The sequence below is a fragment of the Apteryx rowi genome, unplaced genomic scaffold, assembly GCF_003343035.1.
Source record: "Apteryx rowi isolate R43461 unplaced genomic scaffold, aptRow1 scaffold_104, whole genome shotgun sequence".
In the NCBI taxonomy this organism is placed as follows: Eukaryota; Metazoa; Chordata; class Aves; order Apterygiformes; family Apterygidae; genus Apteryx; species Apteryx rowi.
In genome coordinates this window covers 180052-201569 of record NW_020447242.1, presented here as the reverse complement: position 1 = coordinate 201569, position 21518 = coordinate 180052, and the positions used below count along the sequence as shown (strand labels likewise).

The 21518-nt window shown below is 37.0% G+C and overlaps 2 protein-coding genes across 6 annotated transcripts in view; one reads left to right on the top strand and one right to left on the bottom strand.

Moving 5' to 3' along the window:
• Positions 1-849: 849 nt before the first annotated feature.
• Positions 850-20705, top strand: CCNH (cyclin H). Of its 5 annotated transcripts, none has more exons than XR_003253763.1 (10): positions 854-1091; positions 1296-1418; positions 2668-2741; positions 3017-3227; positions 3535-3698; positions 6231-6301; positions 8169-8280; positions 8904-8964; positions 12167-12337; positions 20542-20705. XR_003253763.1 is itself a non-coding variant. In XM_026067343.1 (9 exons), the coding sequence occupies exons 1-9, from the start codon at positions 975-977 to the stop codon at positions 12203-12205; spliced, it is 972 nt and encodes a 323-aa protein (XP_025923128.1). In that variant the 5' UTR covers positions 854-974; the 3' UTR covers positions 12206-12390. The 5 variants fall into 5 exon arrangements, 2 of the variants coding, with proteins under 2 accessions (XP_025923152.1, XP_025923128.1); XR_003253761.1 differs by lacking the exon at positions 20542-20705 and adding an exon at positions 15518-15606; XR_003253760.1 differs by lacking the exon at positions 20542-20705 and adding an exon at positions 15278-15484.
• RASA1 (RAS p21 protein activator 1) overlaps positions 12384-21518 on the bottom strand; it is a gene marked incomplete at its 5' end in the record, with an annotated part of 68150 nt that continues 59015 nt past the window's right edge. Inside the window, 4 exons of the mRNA XM_026067335.1 lie at positions 12384-15724; positions 17976-18110; positions 19456-19533; positions 21209-21297. Of these exons, the coding sequence (XP_025923120.1) occupies positions 15641-15724; positions 17976-18110; positions 19456-19533; positions 21209-21297 (386 nt within the window). The remainder of the gene's footprint in view (positions 15725-17975; positions 18111-19455; positions 19534-21208; positions 21298-21518) is intronic.

The following is a 21518-nucleotide window of genomic DNA, read 5'->3' as shown; positions in this document are numbered from 1 at the left end:
AATCAGCCTCGCAACGCTGGCTTCTTAGCCATTCACATCTGACATGGAGCTGGCCTCCCTGATCTGCCCAGGCTCCAGTATAACCATTTTGCATTAGACACCTTGACCTCTGTACTGCAGTCAGAAAAATTGTTGTCAGAATAGGCAGTTAATTCCAACTCCTGGCTGCAAGTGTGAAAGTACAGAGAAAAATAACATCCCCTAAGCTATGCTTTACAAATCCATGGCTGTCACATGGGAAATCCCACATTATATGGGGCTCCTGGCGAACCAGTCAGTGTTCACACCATCCACCCCTCCGGACTCCCCTCGCCGCTGCAACCTCTGGACACACAGTGCTGAAGAAGACTTGCAACCTATCCTCCTTAGCGGGGACAGCCAGGAGAGCTTGGGTACGTCTGCCCTGCAGTGGCATCCACAGCAAAGGGCTGTTTTGACACCCATCACCATGACTCTGCTTGGAGCCATAAACCCAGATCAAATGTCTCCTAATTAACCTTCTTCTAATTACTTCCACGAAAATGTCCTGCTTATGGTTTTCATCGAGTCATATGATTTCACAGAGGGGTTTTCAAAGCGGGTCCCCCGCCCTCCTCTTCACGGACGGGCTGGCGGGCGCCAACTGTCGCTGCGCCAACAGTCACGGGCGCCCTACCGCCACCACAGCCCTCGTGCACCTTCGGCGGCAACTAACTCCCGACATGCTCCGCTCCCCGCGACAGCGCAGCCTGCCGGGAAAGGCGCGTCCGCATGGGCGGGGTTAGGCGGTGTGGCGCGGTGCATGCTGGGGTCGCGTGACAAGCTCGCAGGGGAGGGCGGGGAGCGCGGTGCATGCTGGGAGCTGTAGTGGGCGCGGCGTAGCGGCGCGTCATGGCGCACGCGGCGTGAGTGCGCAGATGACGCAGCCGTAAAGCGCGGCGGGGTGGGGGCGCGCAGCCTCGCYGTTGCGGGGCGCGGGCGCTGCTGCCGCCATCATGTACCACAGCAGCACGCAGCGCCGGCACTGGACTTTCCGCAGCGACGAGGAGCTGGCGCGCTGCCGGGTCGACGCGAACCGCAAGTTCCGCAGCAAAGCGGTGGCGGGCGGAAAGGTGCGGGGCTGGGGGGGGCCGTGCCACAGCCGGGCGGGGAGCGGGGCGCTGGGGCCGCCGCCTGCTTCCCCGGGGGGAGAGGGGCGCCTCGCCCTGCGCCTCTGAGCGGGGGTGGCGGCGGGCAGGGGAGGACAGGGGCCCCCGAGGTGGGCAGGCAGTGCGTGAGCGCAGCGCTTGCGTCAAAATCGATTTTGTTTCCCAAAGGTTCAGCAGACCGACCCTTTCCTTCTTGAGCCACTTGAGGAGCTGACGATATGCAAATACTACGAAAAAAGGTTACTGGATTTCTGTGCTGTCTTTAAGCCTTCAATGCCTAGATCTGTAGTGGTAAGCAGAAGTGTTTTGGCTCTGTCTCAAGATTTTCCTCCTCCATCTCCTGGCTTTGTCTTCTGAGAGAAACATGTTTCCCTTAATGATGCTTCAGATACTTCTGTCAAGAGATGTTTTTTTGAGATGTTACTGCTTCTTCAGTATGATTTGATGTGCTTACAGTGAGAAGTGTCTGCAGTGTGATGACTAATGAAGTTACAAGCTTTGTCCCTTCTGTGTCTTTTGTTCCTTCACTTGCTGCTTGCTTATTTTATTTCTGAAAGTACAGGCAGCCTTTGGCTGTTTATCCCTCCTGTATTGCAGTATTTCAAACTGCTTTTTTCTTTTTGTCTGTTTTCTGGGGAGGATGATACTTTTAAAAACAGAGAATTATTTCTCAGCTTCATCTGTTTCTTGTTCAGGGCTGGGTTTTAACCTCTTCCTTCCCTCTTCTCCTAAGCAAGAAGTAGAAATGAACCTAAAGATGAATGGATTTATGATATAATAAAACACACTCATTGCTGAATCCCATGTTTTGACTGCTTGGTCCACTTGCTTCTTCTGCAACAGCATGGGTGCGTGTCTGACCTCAAAATACACTGGTTAAAGCACCTATACTGGCAGTAAGTTAAATTATCAAAAAAAAAAATTCTGAAGTGACTTATGTTAAAGTCAGAAGCCTGTAATTCAGAAGAGAGAGTGGGGATTTATGGCTGAAGCAGAGAATGAAATCCGTGCTTCTTTTGTCACCTAGCCTGAAGAAGGGTTAGTTACATTGGCCCCAGTCAGTTTCCCTCTTTTTAGCTGGTGTACTGACCAATAAAAATGAAAAGTGTTTCTTCTGAACATCTCTTTGAAACATAGCAGTAGGTTGCCATCACATGCTATACAATCTGACCTTATATTTGAGAATTAGCCCCCTTAGAGTATGCATGCTGGATCAGACCCCAGAGTAATGTTGTTGAATACCTGGTTTCACGCTGATGGGGTTCAAATCAAGTTGGAAATCTAGCTGAAGGAAAAAGTCTGGATTCGAATCTCTGATCTGGAGGAAAAATTAACCAAACTACCACTTTATAAGATCCTTACAGGAATAATAGACTATGAGGTACTTACTGACATGGCAACATGTGCTTGTACTTGTAGCCCTAGTGTATTCTTTGTCTTTAGTGTATATTCAAAATTACTTCTGTTTTATGATTTTTTTTTTAATCTAGTTTTGCTTCTATACTTACTACTTCTCCCTCCCCCCTTTTTTTTAATTTAGGGAACAGCTTGTATGTATTTCAAACGCTTTTACCTCAATAACTCAGTGATGGAGTATCACCCTCGGATAATAATGTGAGTTATCAACATATCTTGAGTTATTATATTCAGCAGAACATTAGAAGTTTGTATTTGTAAAAAATTGAAGAAATGAGAAAGGAAATCAAAGAGCTTAAATACAAGTAAAGACAGAAAATAGTCGCTTTCCATTTCCATTCTGAAAAGGTTACTGTGTTCTAAACAGTGTTTTGAAGATTTAAGTTTTCTGAACAGGTTTTGATAACAAGATGGATGCTTGCAGATGTCAATTGTTCACTTTTTTTTTTTCTCCCCTCCTCTCCCTTCTCAAGGTTAACATGTGCGTTTTTGGCGTGTAAAGTAGATGAATTTAATGTGTCCAGTGCACAGTTTGTTGGTAACCTTCGAGAAAGCCCTCTTGGGCAGGAAAAAGCTCTTGAACAGATACTGGAATATGAACTACTACTTATTCAGCAGCTGAACTTCCATCTTATTGTGCACAATCCATACAGACCATTTGAGGGATTACTAATTGATTTGAAGGTAATACCATTTTATATGCTACATATTTCATACACTGATGCAATGCAAACATCTCGGGGATTGTATTAAAAAAGCTAAGTTACTTTTGTCTCTCTGTTTGGAAAGATCTAGATTCTAAAGTGATAAATAGGCAAGTATCTGAAAGGAAATCTATTATGTTACGGTCTTTAATCATTTTAGGTTATCTTTCAGAATAAGATGACCTGCTACTTTTTCCTTCATGCAGCACTGTTGAATTGTGTGTTCTGAACTTGTGAACTGGAAGATCAGGAACAGCTGCCTACTTTCATAAATACTTATTTTTTAGACTCGTTATCCAATGCTGGAGAATCCTGAAGTTTTGAGGAAAACAGCTGATGACTTTCTCAATCGAGTAGCTCTTACAGATGCATATCTGCTCTTTACTCCCTCACAAATAGCTCTCACTGCTATATTATCTAGTGCTTCAAGAGCAGGAATTAATATGGAAAGGTAGGCTTTTTTTTTTTTTCTTTGTAGGTATGCTTTAAACACTTTGCTTCTGGTATTGTAGTAATACATTGTTTACAATGTATTATTTTGTTCTAGGCATTCTTAAGTAGTAAGTGTAAGTATGTATTTACTGATCATTAAGACATCTGGTGCATACTTTTTGTTTTCAAAACTGAAGCATTGCTATTTTTTCTTTCCAGATTCCAAAAGTGGGAGATATGATTAGCTGTCTCCTTTTTTTTTTTTTCTTTATTTGCTTTTTCCAACTGACTTTGCCCTAGGTAAAACAGAACAAGATTTTCAGACCAATGTTGAAAAGTGAGTGAAGAAAACTGAAACAATGGGAACTGAGGGTACAAAAAACCTTAAAGAAACACTTAAATATATTCCTGATTAAAAAGTATCTAAGACTTGAGTCAAAGAGAATTTCTCTTTAACTAACAGCCAGGTATGCAGAAACTGTTGACGTGCTGTATTTGGCCTCACCTACAGTGCGTTTTCCATGAAAATGAACTAATGAGAAGGTGCTATTTTAACTTAGTCTCTTCTTTCCTTTCTGTGGTCTTATCTCTAGGTATTTGCAAAGGCATCATCAAGCACTTTGATATTAGTGCTAAAATGTGTTGGTTTGCCTTTCCCTCTCTCCTCCCCCTTCCCACGGACTAAAGGTTACTTTTTTTCCTTCCAGAAATGTAACTAATGTAGCTGCTCTAAGCTACATCTAACTGTATCTTGAGTGTTTTGCTCATCACATGATGCTCCATGTGAGTGTGTTGCATCTGGAGTGTAACTGCTGTAGGTAAAAAGGCTGATAATAGGTGCAAGCCATTCTGTTTTGAGAAAGTTTCCCTCTACCTGCTGTAAATGAATCTCAGTTTTGTTAGGAAGCAGTAAAAAGTGGCTTTCTCAAAAGAATGAGTCGGTGTGGGGAATGCCCTGTGCTGTGTTCACTGTCCTCTTGGGATAAAGACCTGAATATTTTTATGCTATTCTAACTTTGAAGTTGATTTAATTCCTGAATTTATAGTTTGTACTATTTATGCCATGATTCAGAAAAGCATGCTTATGAAAAGAACTTAGAATAATTTGTAAACAATGTTTGAATCAAAGTATTTATGTTTGCATGTTCATGAAAAGCTAAATCTTTGTCACCTGTCTGCCCTGTGGAAATGCTGTAACCTGGTCACTTGTTATTCCAAACAAACTTGTGAGGTGCTGGATGTGACAGAAACTAATGCTGTGGTTCAGATGTTATGGGCTGGTGGGTGTGTGCGTGTGTGGAGGTGTGACGGGGTGAATGGAACCTGGATGCTTTGCAAGTCTGTCACTCACACAATGCAAGTGATGTGTATGACAGTCTGAGAAGAGTTACAGTTCCAGGAAAAAACAAGTGCCACTCTTGGCACTAGAACTCTAGAGCATAGATGGCTCCAAATCAGTCTTTCATTACGGTATCAGCAAAAGTTTAAATAATATCTTTGCTTAAAATTGAGTTCTACAAGAGCAGTGATACTAACAGAGCAGCTGTCAGCTTATAGTAATTATTTTCTTGGTGGCCATTTGCTTCAGACTGGAAGCTGCAACTGATACACCTCTTTATGTCTATATATTAACTAAGGTTTAAGGTAATGCACATTGGAAGACTTTGGAGTCTTGGATTTTTGTAATCTCTTCATAAGTACACACTTTCCCAAGAAAAGGAGAGGAAAAACTATTTGCTTATTATAGAACTTGGTGAGGACTGTTGTTTGTTGGTTGTGGTTTACCCTGTGTTTGCAGAGTGGTATTTTATTCATTTATTTTTAAGATTTGGAAGCTTAAGTGAGGCGAGTGCTAAAGCTAAAAGTGTAATCTGTTTCTCTGTGATGTTTTTACTCTAATGAGGTCATGTACCATGGTTTCATTATTTGCAATAAAAATTTCTTTTTTAACACTAGCATGTGTTAAATAAAATACCTAAATAATGGTGTTACCCTGTTGTTTTAATATCCTTGTTAAAAGGAAGTTTGAATCTTTGAGGGAAGAGGAAGGGCTCTACAGACTTTAAAAGAGAACGTCTTACATTTGCTTTCGGTAGATTCAAGGCTGTGTCGCTGCCAAAAGAAGCAGTCCCATCTCAAAAACTTTCCTGTTCATTGATCTGTCTGAAAACTATCCTTTTGTAGATTTGCTTTTCCAGCAGTCATACAGTGTGATCTTAGTGTGACATTTCATAGAATCTGAAACGTAAGCTAACTTAACAAGGCTTATGTACAAATGTTTAATTTTGCAACATAGGAACTTGATCCTTTACATGGCTAAAAAAATGCTTTGTAAAATTGTTACAGAAGAAAAATGGAAGGAACAAGAGATTTCCTTTTTTTTTTTTATCAGCTTATAGCATTTATGTAACAAGGGTGTTTTTATTAATTCCAATCATAAAGTTTTAGCATCTGTAAATGATACATAGTATTTTTTTTATTAAGTAGTAGTAGTTGCCACAACTACGACATGTTTTAAGAACTTCAGACTTGCTCTTTCATTTTTTTTTAGTTATTTATCAGAAAGTCTTATGCTGAAAGAAAACAGAACATCCTTAGCCAAGCTACTAGATGGCATGAAATGTAAGTAAACATTGGAAAAATATGATAAACTGTATCTCTAAAGGAAAACGTCTTTTCCCTTCAAACAGCAAAAGCTTTGAGCAGAAAAATGTTCTTTAAACAATTTTCTTCATTTCAGGGCTAGCATTAATTAAGTAAATCATAGGCAATAAAATGAAGCACTTGGCAGGAAGCAGACGGAGAGAACACTGAAACTTAGCTTTGACGTAAACAAATGAAGTTAAACCAAAAAAGGCCTGATGAATTGTAGTCAGTTAAATGCTAGTGACTAACTTGTATTCAAAAGTGCGAAGTTTATTTTCGGCACTAGATACTTCTATTGTTTAAGTCTTGGGATGAAATACTTCTTTTGGTCACTGTAACCTGAAGTGCAGCTTCTGGCAAAAGCCTGCACATAACTACTTCTGCCACCAGGGGGTACCTTTTCTAAAATAAATAATTAATGTTAAGTGACCTGCCAGGGTTTCTCTCTCAGTTATATTTTGCAGACTATAAGGATGGTTTGAAAGAGGTTTAAGTTTTGCTATATATATATATATATATTTAACACTAGCAATATCAAAATGCTAACATGGTTTTGCTAGAACGATAGGGATTGTAGTACATTCTATAATTATTAAGTTTAATTAAATAAAAAGGCTGAGTTATGAAACTTTCAGTAAGTAATCAGTTCTGTAATGTATAAGTGAATGCATGCATATAAAATGGAAGAGTGAGAGCATTAAAAATCTAAAGTCTTTCAACTAAATTGACTTTAGTAGTGAATATATTACACTTGTCACTGGTGTCTACACTTAAATCCAAATTGGATTTGTAAACATAAGATATTTTTCCCCTTCTCTTCCTACTAACCAGTCTAGTCTTCCTGCTTCCATTAGTAAGAAGCCAAGGGAAAACTGGGCTCACTTCCTCTTTACTTGCAACATTCTAGAATATAGCCTTTGCCATCTATAAACATATGATGACTGGAGGGAAGTCTTGAAACATTCAAGTTATTAATAAATGAGTAGATGTACAGAGAACTGATGGTAGTGAAAATAAGTCTCTTGCTTCTTACAGGGTAGTTGCAAGTTTAATTTGTGTTCTTAACAAGACTGAAACCAATCTCTCCTTTTTTAAAGACTGAGGTACAATCCTGAATGCAAAAAGTATGTGTACCCTGATGTTTGTTAGCACAGCAATGTGAACTCTACATCACTTTCACTTGCCTTGAGGAAATCCAGAATCGTGATCCTAACAACTTGTTTTAGTATAGTTATCTGCACTGAGCTTTTGCTGTATCTTGATGTCGTTTAAAATTAATCCTCTAATGTAAGATGACAGTTAAGTCTTACATGTGTAATCTTGGATTCTCTGAAGTTTGAGCATTATATAGAGTGGGATATTTTCTAAGCTGAGATTTGCTTATGAAGCTGTTTCAGACAGGAAAGTAGTCAATACTTCCTGAACATCTAATGCATACTTTGACAAATACCAGGATTTTATTTGGTAAGCTTTTTGTCTAATTACACCTGTTTTGTGTTATGTTGCATATTGTCTTGTAGCTTCCTGAAGTCTGTTTTAAAAACTGGATGTGAGGCTTTCAAACCTAACAGAGATATGGACTTCATTWAAGACTTTTTGAATTCTGTTTCTCCCTGTATGTTGTCCTGATTTTGGTGAAGTCTTTTTAATAGAAGCTGCTCAAAAATGTATACTGTGCTCATTGTTACAAAGAGGGAAGGAACTGTAAACCACTGGTCCAAGCTTAAGTATAAGAGAYGAGCAATAACAGTAGCCATAGTACTGATTGATAGCACCTTGTGTAATTCACAGGGTGGAGCAGAAATGACTTAACTCGCTTAAGGCTGTGTTGTTGCCACCGTAGGCATGAAAAATCTCATGAAGAAATATGAACTACCAAGGCCTGAAGAGGTTGCTGCTCTAAAACAGAAATTAGAGAAATGTCACAGCTCAGAGCTTTCACTTATTATAAACCCGTAAGTATATATTTAACACTTCCTCCTTAATATTTTGACTTTTCAACTTTTTGCTATTATGGAAACTTTAATTTTCTCTGATCTGTGTAAGCGAATGAAAACTAAAACATCTAAATGAGGATATCTGTTCAAATTCTTGCTGTGTGAGTTTCTGCTAGTTTGTCTTGACTCTGCTTCCAGTAGTGCTTTCAGTAATGCATAAATACATTCTTTGTGCTGATTTGCACTGCAAGCACTAGTAGTGTTTATTTGTAATATGGATCTGGAGTTCAGGATGGCTTTTAGGGCCTGACCTCTTGATATCATATGTAACGAGAACTGAGGGCTTCAAAATCACTTGATTAAAAAAAAAATTGTGTTAAGGGTTAATGTTTTCTTAAGGCTTATATGTGGAATGCAAAACTTAAGTTCTTGATTTCTCTTTTCTGGAGAGTATTATGCCCTTTTCACTTTACTACTCAGAACTGCAAACTTCTAGCAGACTATTAGGTTAGACCTTGGTAGCTTTGTATGTGGCAAATAGGTACATAATCTAATTTTAAATGCTGTGGCCAAATAAGGAGATTACCTGGCTCTAAAAATGCTTATGCATTTCACTTTTTTCTTTTCTGGATGGGGTCTAGGAAGAAGAGGAAAGGTTATGAAGATGATGAATATATAACAAAGAAATCTAAAATGGATGAGGTCAGTAAAACTGCTGTACAAGTACTGCTTTTCTACCCTCTTAGTCATTGCCAAGACAAAAATGACAGAACTACTGAGACTTTTTTTTTAACCTCTCAATATTATTTACATGCTGCTTGGAAATCTTTCAACCCGTTTTTTAAAAAACAAGCCAGAGCTCTTACTAGCCTGTACTCAGAATGTTAAACAACTTAGCCTTTTGCAGAGAGGGGTAGACAGTGCAAGGCATCCTTTCTGCTGTTTTCTGTGATTTGAAAGTCTTGTGTAACTGCAACTGTAGAGCAGCATAAAGCTAAGTACTTGTAAATGCAGCATGTGCAACTCTACTATGCCACTGAGGTAACAGTTGTAAAACTGAGATTCTGGAGATTGTGATGAAAGCTTTTGGAAAGCCAGGAACTGAATGCTTGAGGAGAAATCCTAACTTAGACAGTGATAGCAGAAACTTACTTCTCAGGTTGTGGATGAAACAAATGAGGATATCCTGGAAAAAATATATCAGACAGGTCCTTTTTACTCAGAAGTTGTATTTGGGGGTCTTTCTGCTGCCCAGTGTTTCTGTTCTGTTTTCATTTACTTTCTTTGGCTTCTTGCACAAGGGAGAGACTCAGCTTCCAGATTAAATTTCTACCTCAGGCTATGTGCTACCAAGGCTTTCACAAATTATGCTGGGGGGTAGCTGGTACTGCAAATTAGGAAACTGAATATAAATGAGGTAGAGATTTTGGAGGGTGCCTTAAATTTAAAATACAATTAAGGTACTGCTTCAGTTGTAATTTGAAACATCTTCCACACCTTTCATTTGTAACATTGACTGAAAATTGTATAGACTACTACTACATTTTGATGGAGGAATAGCTTTTCAAAAAAACCTTTTTTTGTTGAACATCTCTTGATATTGAAGAGCAGAAGATATTCTGCATCCTTGTGGTCTAAGATATCTGAAGTATGCCACTTATGAGAACTTTTGAACTGTTGAATAGGGTTGTCTGTCAAAATTTTAACCTTAAAATGCAGAATGTGTTGTGTGTGCTTTTGTAGGGGTGTTTTTGTGAGGGGTGTGGKTTTTTTGTTTTGTTTTGCAAGGCTCCTTGAATTGTGTAAATTATCATAATTATCATGGTCAATTTTAGTCCCACATTATAGCACCAATCTGAAAATTGATTCCTGTGGAGCTAAACTGAAATTATGCTCTTAGGAAATGCAGAATCTCAAGCATATTTAACAAAAACTATTTAATACTGTAAAAAAAAGTTTGACTAAAGTTTACTCCAAATGCCATTCTAAAAAGTGAATGAAAACTAAAACACATACATTTGTAGAATAAGGATGTCTGTTCAAATCCTTGCCATGTGAGTTTCTACTACTATGGAAATTGGCAACTTTTTCACTTCATAAAATGATTTAGAAAATAACTTGAAACTAAGCCTGAAACACTCATTTTTTTTCCCTCTAGCTTAATTTAAAGAGGTCTTATTTAGGAGTTTTAGAACCATGGTTCTCTTGCAAACTTCTTCTTTTTTTATAATTCTAACAGCATTTTATGATCAGCTGTTACATTCATATTTTAAAAAATCCTAAGTTTCAAAAGCTGTTTCTTAATAACCGTGTATCTAAACTGCCATTGGTTTATGCTTGGTATTTTCATTTCTGAGTAATTATTAGTGCACGATCAGATCTGGGCTCACTAATCATAAATGCACAAGAAAAACTGGGCTTAATTTTTTTGGAAGCTTATAGTACCTGTACGGTTGTTCACACTTTGAGGCTTTACTAATCTTGTAGACAGCTGATGTTTATAGCTGTAATTAGGGTGTGATATATGCAAGTGCACAATCAGTTCTAATCTACTTATAACAATTCTTTTTGGATCTACCAGTTTATTGCTGAAGTAAATACCAATACAAAGGGCATAATTGGGGTGGAGAGCTCATTAATTTGAAATGCTAGAAGGACTCCACAAGGTACAGACTGGCCATAGATGACTAAGCTGCCAAAGTAATGAAGCCATAAAAAGGGCAGGATACTAGTAAAGGGTGCCAGTCTGAGCTCTTCTGGAATTCTGTGCATGGTCCCCAGTAATGAAGAAGGATGAGATAAATCTCAAACAGGTGTTCAAAAGGGCTGCTAAAATGACTTGAGACTGTGTGGCTTTTAGAGCGTAGGTGGATAAACTGCTTTATTTAATGGTAATAAAGTGCTTAGTCACCACTAGTTTAAATGTTTTTTTTTAGGCTCTAGCCTGCTTGTTCAACTAGGGGGTGCTAAATCCTGGGCATAAGGAACACAGGGTTGAGATTTTTAATTTCCTTATGAAAAACATAAGACATGTTTGCAGGAGCAAGAAGTTAGATTCATTCCAGGAGGCTTTCAATCCTGTGTTCTGGCATTAGCCACTATTGGCTGAAAATAAAATCTTCCCTCTGATGCATTTACTTGACTGAATTGTCTCTCTTTTTCCTCTGCAAAAGACATTGAGCACAATGGGTAATACTTCTGAGGGGGCAAGATATGTCCTTAATGATCCCTGTAAGAAAAACTTAATTGGAGTCCCACAACTAACTAGGGAAAGCCTAAAAATCTTTATGCTGTGCTCACATTTAGAAGTGGGAGGAAGTCAGAGCACAAATCTTGATCATGTGGAGTCTAAGTAAAGAGAATGTCCTCTAAATTGTTCAGCAACTGTTGTCCATGGGGTCTTTCAGATTCTCATGAATGTGCTTAATGAACATGCATTACTCAACTCCTAATGCTGACTTGTATGTACTAGTTTTCATTTCCACTTAGAGCTAATCTTACTGTAAGTTGTCAATGATGTTGCTTCCTAGTTATCAGAAGTAGAATGGTATGCATAATGCAACACGGTCCCTGGTCTTTACTTTTTCCTCCAGAAGTGTCCCTGCAGATGTACATGAGTGTCAAGTAATCTGGGCATGACAAACCAGTTTTGCACTATGGTTAAAAGCAGTTTAAATGTACTATTTAAATGTTATTAATAGTAGATATGGTTGAAAGAGATCAATATGAAGAGACAGTTGTATTGATTAAATTCTTTTTAAATGGCATGTGTAGAAGTTGTTACCTTGACAGTGTGCAGCAGTAGCATATACCTGTAGCTATTTATTGCCTGGCTCACCCACCTGTAAAACATACCAACTGCATACCCTGCTTAGGGCATGGCTTTTTGCTTTTCTTCTGTTAGGAAGAATGGACTGATGATGATCTTGTGGATTCACTATAAACCCTGAAGGAAGATGGTATTCTACCACTGCAGTTCCAGGTGCCAGGACCTACTCGGGCTACCTGCTGTTCAGTGTCTGGTGTTAGCAGAACTCTCAAAGTCTACCACAGGTTCCTTACTTGGTTTTGGGAGGTATTTGTTCTCTCAGTTTTAATGTCTTTACAATAAAGTGTATGACTTTTTTTTTTTTAGTGCAACTGCAGCTAGTTATTTTAGCAAACACTGATCTGTTCAAAGTCAAACACTAATGTGAAATGTTTACTTAAAGCCATTTGTCACTCAGTGAAGAGTTTTGGCTTTAGAACAGTTTGAGATTTGATTTTAGTTACTGCTGTGCTGTACTTCTAGACTGATATCACACTTTGCATTTAGCAAAGTGGATAAATAAAAGCAGGAGACAAATCTGGTATAGATACTTAAGTGCTTTAGACCAGATGTGCTGCCTTCTTCCCAAGTTAATCCTTGAAATAGATTAAAAAAAATACAACCTTGCGCATAACATTTTCAGTATTCTTGAGGCTCTTCTCAAATATACTGCAGCAGATATAAGCTGTGGTTATTACTTTCCATGTTGTAAATGCTGTGACTTAATTTGTTACTGCAGCTGCTGTTCCTGCAACTATGATCTCAAACTGCTGTGACCAACATACCAGGGCCAACTGAGAGTTGTAAAAAAACCCCCCCAAAAACAACAACAAAAAACTTTAAATAGTTACATACTAGGTCAAAGTATTTCACACATTGTTTTAGAAAATAAGCAGTGGTGTTAGTTCCTCTAGAATATGCACACCTTAAAGCAACTTTGAAACCTATCTAGATTGATTTTTATCACTGGCTTTTTATCTATTACATTAAAAAATGCAACCAACAGATGTTTAAAAAAATTACACAATTTGTTTTTGACAAAAGATTCATTCTTCTGCATCATGGTAGTAGGCCAAGTAGTCAGGGAAGAAAAGCAGGTATTGCATCTTTACTTCAGAAGGCCTGCCACCACTTACATAACACCTTCAAAAGCAAATAAAGAAAATTTGACCTAACTGAAACTGTTAGGAATAGCACATTAGGTTCTAGAGTGATTGGAAGCTATAAATGGAGTATTCAGCAACAGTTCATACAAGTTATGAAGGGGGGCTGTGACTTGCATATTTCTGTTAGTGACATAATTGTATTCACCAATTAAAAGTATGGGAGAGAACCTGTAAGAAGTGCTGAAAACAAGATTGCTGTTGATTACCTTTTCCTCTAAGAGGAAATTTAATACCAGTTTGACAGGAAGTGGGCAAGCAGTAGTTTTATACGGGAGGATCTACAAAGGAACTCAGTAATATCACAGTCAGGCAAATAGGTAGATGTCTTACTAGACTATATTAAGTGTGTCACCACTACCTATTAAGTATACTTAATACATACTACTCCTCACACTTGGGAGCTCTTGGATATGACAGAAGAGCCAATATTGGACACCCATCTTCAGTAATGATAGGCCAAACTGAAGAGTCCAAGGCAGTACAGCAAGAGCAATTGCAAACCCAGAAAACATGTGAGAGGAGGGATACACTAACATTACAGCAAAGACCCAAAGATGAGGACTATACAAGTTAGTGTAAAAGCAACTGCAAAAAGTAATTCTTGTCCTTTTTCCTCAAAGACAGGAGATAGATAGGAAATTAAGGAATATTTTTATAGTAGAGAAAAAACAGTATGATACAGATTGTCTAGAGAAATTTTAGAAGTTCTAGCTGTGCAGGCTTAGAAATAGGTTAGGCAAATGACTAGTACAAGTTTAATAATATTTAAATGATTTATACATGTCTAGAGACTAGGATGAAGGAGGGTGTTGAGATTTTGAATACAGACAGCAGTAGCATTTTCAAAATTTGAAACCTTGATTTTTTTTCATAGTATGATTTATTTTAATACTCCACAAAGTTTGGCTTTAAGGTCAGTACTTCTGTGGTTTTCTAGTAGTATTTTTCTTCAAACTTTTGTCCTATTGACCAATCCTGCAAATGACAATTGTCCCACTTCTAGTGGGATACATGTGCCTTAGACTTAGTAACACAATAAACACAATTACATCTCCACCTTCCCTTCCACATCCACTTTCTTCCCAGTCAGATCTTACAGTTGTCCTAATGGTGTAACAGCTGTGTTCATGTAATACAAGTTATTTATAATGCAATTCCTCATTAGTCTTGTCAGTGAATCTTAACATCCTTTTATCCATTACCATGTCAGTCCCAAGAAAAGAAAAGTCATGAATGGGAATGCTGAAACATCCTCTAAATAGTGTAATTAATTGTTTATAGTTTTAACAGCTTTGCTCTCTTGCCCCATGAGGTATGCACAAATTAAGTTTGTCCCCCCCCCCCTTGTTATTTATTCAAACTCCTAGCTTTAGTCTGCAATATGGTATAACATCAAGCTGGTGCTTGGAAGATTCCTACTAAAAACCATACATGTGACAGTGTATGAACATTTCAAAATAGATCATGTGTGTAGACACCATAAAAAATTTCCACAGCAGTCAAAATTACCAGTTTCCATAAACAGGCTCTCTGTAACTTGATTTATTTTAAAAACTGGTATTTCAGTTATAAAAATAAGATTCATGGTAGACTTACATTACACAAAAGACCAACCAATACATATTTTATAAAATGGTTTAATGAATGCATGCATGTCTGATACAATTATCAATAAATTTACAGAATTCAAATTATTTACTGTTGTAAACATTTTACAAAAGCATTGTGATTTATCTGGATATACAGTCCTTGATGGAAGAATTATTCAGACTGAATCAGTGGCACATTAAAAAATAAAGCTGTCAAGACCCATTCTGCATATTCTCTTTCAACATGATTCCAGCAAGAGAAACAGCATGGTATAAAAAGTGTACAGCAAAGATTGTTCCTACCATAATGTCAAACTCTGGAAACTGTAAATACAAGTTAGAGTGGTTGAAACAGTCAAAGTCGTAATAATTGTAACCAGTCAGAAATTACAGTAAGAAGTGTTATCCAGTTATATGCAGCTGTCAAAACAATGCATTTCTTTCTTTGTCAGTTGATAATTCTTTTCCAACAAGACAGCAAAACTTTGGCAATTGGAGGTGCTGAAAATAATTTTCAAAGTTCAAGACACAGTCACAGCATTTTCTTTGCGGAAGGTGAACTGTACACCAAGGCTCAGAGGTCATGAAAATTTGTTCCAAGTGGAAAAAAGTGCAAATGTCCTGCACAGATAGCTTAAAAAGGTGCTGGTACAATCATTCACCAACAGAATCTTTGTTTTCTTTTTGCATAGTTCACACATCACTGAGAATGTGACATGGTGTGCTATTTTTGGCAAGAGCAAGAAGAAAGTGATACTGGTGTGAGTTGCCTTGTTGGGCATGCTGGATCCATGCAGAATTCAGGTAGAGGGCTGCTACCTGATGTTATTAGACACTGAATACTGATTTTGTTTTTGTTGAAGCAGTTCTGTAATAGCCAGCAGCTTCTTAAGAACATGCTGTAGGGGGAAAAAAAAAAGCCAGTACAGCCATACATCAGCAATTAGAAAAAACAAGAGTCTCACTTGAGAAGCACTTTCAACATTAGCTTATCAGACTTGCTATCAGTTTAAAAATATATATCTTCTACAATATTTATATAAATTTATAATATAAAAATATATGAAAAAAGAAACAGCTCTGATTCCCTAGCTGCTGAGATATTATTTTGAAAGGCAACTGTAAAACATCATGATGAAATATGCCTCTGCACTCATGGATCTTTTTGTTTGGCTGTTTTTAAAAAGAAAGAACACATCATCTTGTCAACTTAACCTGCGAGTTTCAAAATGAAACCAAGTTCTCCTAGCTGTAAAAAAAAAAATTCTTATTCTCAGTTATTTTCTTCATGTGTTAGGGCAGAACTGGGCCAAGAGAATGAAAAAAAAATCCTATGACAAGAAAAAAGGTGATAATACAGTTCACTTTTCTGTACATCCAAAACTATACTCTTGTTAATTCTGTCTGAAAGCTTAGTTATTGAATTCAGCCAGATGCAACTGAACATACACATAACATAGATAGGCTGGGAAAGTACTTGTAACACAATTTTGGGAGCCCAATCATTTCTTTCATCACAGTAGAACTATGTTTAAGTATATTGGGGTGCTCCTGAACTATTAAGGCATTGCTATTATTGACAGAATAAAGATAGAAAAACAACTTTCAAGAGAATTTTCTTTATGGAAACCCTTGAGGAGAAATTTCTCCTCTGAAGTAGAGGTATAAATGTATCAAGGAAACAATATTGCATCTCAGATCATTGAAGTACCTCAGATTTTTCTCAAGATCTGCCTTGATTTTTTTTTTAATCCCACTTAAACATACTATTCAAGGACAGGCCTCCTGAAAAAAATGATACCCTTTATCTATCAACATCACATATATTTAGTGCTGAAAACTTCTATCCTGCTGTGCCAGTCTAGCTATCTTTTTTGCCTTGTTTGTCAAGATGATCACTAGTTCTGAGTGAATTGGGAACTTGACCATGAGTGATTTTTTTCCTCATATGCCACTATAGAAGTAAATTGTAGTTACTAAACTGGATAAGATTTGAACTGCTGTAATGAAGGACATCATTTCATTTTCAATTCCTTGAGCTTTCTTCTTCCAAAGTAATGGCGTTAAATACAAATATATTTTCACATTTTGCAAAAGTCACACAAGTTCCCAGTAACCCTCCTGGTTTGAAAAAAAGTTTACTGCTGAAATATGTATTATTGAAATGACACGAAACTGGGTCATCTGGTGTCAGGAGAAAAAAAAAACCCAAACCAAAACCACATTGATTTATGGTCTAACATAGGTTTAAATAAAGGCTTTGAAAGAGTCAGGATACAAGTATTCCAGTCTTTAAACCATGAGGATAAGAACTCTGATTTACAAGATGATATTTGGAAACAGTAAGTTAAGAACTATCCCAAAACTTGATTTCTTTGAAAGCGAGTCATTCAGAAAAAACAAAACAAAAAACAACCACAACCCCCCAAGTCCTTTATGTTTAAGGACTAAGAGTCCCTTTTGATTTGTACTGCACATGTAGTGATAGTTTAAGCAGATACTAATTAAATTTAATTGTCTACTTGAAGTTCATCATAATTAGTAGATTATAGACAAGTATTACTTTTGTAATATTTTGGAGGCAATGCATGAAGTAATTTGATTTTTTTTTTCCTCTTAAAAATGAAGTTTTCATAAAAGTTGTATACAAATTTAATAGTTGGAACAGAATGCTTATAGTATGTTTGCTAGAAAAGCTTGGCATGTTTGTTCACAAGTGTAATAAATGAAAGCAGAAATGATGTAGCAATAGAAAGCTAAGGCAAGTACATTTAGTTATAAAAAAACCACCAACAAAAAACAAATCAAAAAAACCCCACACCCAAGATCCTAAAACTAGTGACACAGAGAGCCTGTCAGGAGACGGTCATTTCTTTGGCTTAGGCTTCCTCTAGAAACTAAAAGCTTCCTCTGGAAGCTGAAAAACACTCACAGCTTTACAACCTGTTTTGTTTCATTGTATAAAGAAACTCAAAACTATGAACTGTTATTTATCTTTAGAGCTACAACTACCTCTTTGTGAAATGTGTTTAATATATTTATCACTCATACTGCTATCCAAAAGTATTTCAGAAAAAGTCTAATATTATGCAGTGACTTAAGATATACTATCTATACCTGTGGGTTTTTTTGTTAACTATTTTAGCTTACCTGCATTACACCTCGCTCATTACTGAGTGTTCGAAGTTCATCTGAGTGTGCCACACATATCTCATGCAAGGCTGCCAGATCACGAGATAAGTCAGTTCTAGAGTGCTCTGTAGTGTCTGGAAGCTCAGGAACATTCTTTAACAAAAATTATGAGAGCAGACTTAGAATGGTGAGTACCCAGCCATAAAGGAAATTAAATTATAGCTCTGTAGACCAGCCAACGCACTTGTTCTGATACTGCAAGCAAGTATTGCAGTGTTATTCTTCACAGTTAAGTCTTCTGTCCATGTTATCTAATACAACTTATGTATTTCCTCATCTTCACAAGCATCCATTTTATGAAGATATTTTAGTTATGGTTGCACATATGTTTCACATGGGAGTAATTACTGAAGATGTAACAGTGTCTATTCCTACTAAAAGGATTCTACTGAAAGGTCTGATGTTGCTATGCTACCTCTGAGCTGACCGGAAAGCTACTGAGGACAGAAATTCATCTTCTATCCTCCCTGCAAATGAGGGAGGATCTATCAAGTGTTTTTTTTCCAATGTAAATCAGACAATAGCAGCAGCAAAAATACAGCAAGATCTAGCAAGTCAGTAAAACCACTCATAAAATAATAACATTGTAATTAAACCAGTAGATTAATCCAACAGTACACTAAAACCAACAGTTTTCAGAATCTTCATGCATAATGAGTCATTTAAAATAAGAAAAATTATAATACGCAGAATACATCATAATACATAGAACTTGCCATTTAGCCAGAAAAAGGTGATATATGGCAGCCTACCTCAATGCTCTACCTTAAAACACTCATTTTTATAGATTATCAAAATATTCTGAGATATCTTCTAGGTCTCTCTCAAGGAATCAATTTAGGAAGCCACATTCCTTTCATCTTCAGTTTTAAAACAGATTCTTGGTTTAAAAATATACATACATGAACTCCTGAATACTATACTTTGAATATGATATAGCTATCAGACAGAAAACATTTTCAAAGATAACTGCACTTACTATTTTCTTTCGAACTACATCATCTAGAATGCACGCAGTGAGACATTTTGTGATGTATAACAGAAATTTAACATAGTATTTTTTTAAAACATCAAAATTCGCAATCTGATTGAAACCATAGGACAAATTACACAATTTTCTGTTTTAAAGTATATTTTAAAAGACTGGTATTTTTGGCCAAAAATCCAGTAGAGATAAGATCTATTTGAGCTATTTGTGTCCACATCAGTGCTATAGGAGTAAAATCTAATAGAACATTTCATGCTTTTAACTATGCATGACAGGCCAGCAATCTGCAGTTTCTATACAAACATAAGAGAAATTTATTCAGTAGCAAGCATTCAGAATTGTGTGGAAACTGATCCATTTTTGAACTAGTTAACAAGAACTGTAAAGAAATTTCATTTACAGTCTTGCTATGTATCTTTCAATAAAATTCTTTTTTTTTAAACCACTTACCCCAAGCTCATCTAAGAACATGATCATGCGATGTTTGTTACTCTTGATGAATGGATTTACACCCTCCATATATGGTTCCTAGTAATTTTTAGAAGTATTTATTAGAACAAAGCAATACCAATTTAATAGTCACACCTGAAATGAACATGCTGCAGTCAGAGACAAATGACATTGCAAAACAAGTGCATCATCTGGAGTGATTTTATTTTTAAGTGAATTTTTAAGGACTAGTATGCAACCAGTCAGAAGATTGTACTTTTTGTATTCCAGATTAATTCAGAAACTGTTTGCTTATATATGCATACAGTCATAAAATTTTACATTTCTGAAATATTTAAGATGAATGCCCCTCCAATACATAACTGCAATAAAAAATGCTGTACTTTCAAAGATAACATCAGGACATAAGTGCTCTCCTTGTTCTTTCATTAATGCTTACATTAAGTTGTGTGTCACACAACTAGCTTTGTAATGGCAGCCTGAAGTCACTTTCTTTCATTATGCTTAAGTCAACAGATTTATTGTTCATCCACATTGCAGCTTGGGAACCAAAACAGACCAGTTGTTGTTGGCCCATTCTCTTAGTGATACAATAGAAACTTTATTGAAAGCTGAGGCTTTCTGGTGCAACTTGTAAAGCTGATTTACAATGTTCTTTATGTCAAACTATGAAAATGAATACAAATAGAAGGGGTATTTCAACATGCTGTAGAAAACAGAAACCACCACTCTAAGGAATAAGCTGAGCAAAAGCAGGGTGAAAGGGGGAAGAAAAAGAGTCAGGTTGACAGTTGTTCATTTGTTTCAGAATTAAATACTCTATAAACAGCTGGGAGTTAAGTCATGACTGGTTTCAATTGGTTTCAGTTTGACTTATTACTTGGTCTGAATTTGCAAGCAAGTTGTTATATATAATATATATAAAAAATGGGCGTGGCAGGGTTCTGTACAGAGGGATGACAGTATTACTGAAAGATGTTTCCCCTTTCTGTCTTTCTGTCCTCAAATAATCAATAGAAATGCAAAAAAGTTTCCATCATCTACTTTGAACTGATAATATACCCTTCTTGAATTTATTCCTTCTAGTCACAGATTTCTGCTCTAGCAGTTCTCAGTTGTCTTTTTTGATATGGATATTCCCGAAGAAAATTCAACCATTTTACCATCACGCACTCATTTTCTTTGTGGATGGATGACTGCCTGCCTGCCTTTTCTTTCCCACTTCTCCAGCTCCCAAACAGAAAATACTGGAGTATGACCCTTTTGGTTGCAGACAAAAAAAAAAAAAGTAGTCAACTATTTTTTTTTTTTTTTTTGAACAAATGACTACTGAGTTCATCTATGCCCTCATAGCATCAAAGCATGGTTGCTGGTATGGTCACTGGTTCATCAGTTATTTTAAACAGACCATTTCTCCTGTTCCTGCTACCAGGTTCAAAATCTGTAGGGAATGTACCACATCATTAATACAAGTTTCTAGATCACTCATACTCAAATGATTATGGCTCTTCTTCCCAATTTAGCCACTTTTTGCTACTGCTGTAGTTCAGATCAAGACCCTGTTTAGCTCCAGCTGAAGAGGACAGAAGAAACTGCAGGAAAAAAAAGCCTCCTGGCTGATGAGGACACTCAGGCCACATACCAGGATTTGCACAAGAAAATGGCACCATATTTTATGCCTGTATTCAACATGAATGATGAAATGTATTGGAAACATAGTTCTGTACTGTTCTGTGTGTAAAATTATATTCACCTTGGCTCCAAATTCAACCAGATTTGCTAAATTCTGCACAGACTTGGCGACCAGCGTCAGTGTTCTTGCAGCAGTAGGGGAAGGAGAATCTGAGAGGAATACAAAGTAGAGAGTTACTAGCCATTTCATTTAAAACTACCAACAATCACATGAAACTTAAGCTCTTCTCCAATTCAGTTTTATCACTGAATTAAATACTTTGCATGCTATAACTCCATGTGGAAAATATCACTTGAGGTAAAACTTTTGCGGACTTAATTACTAAAACAAAAAGAAAATATGCACATTTGATTTTCTGTTTTTTTTTTTT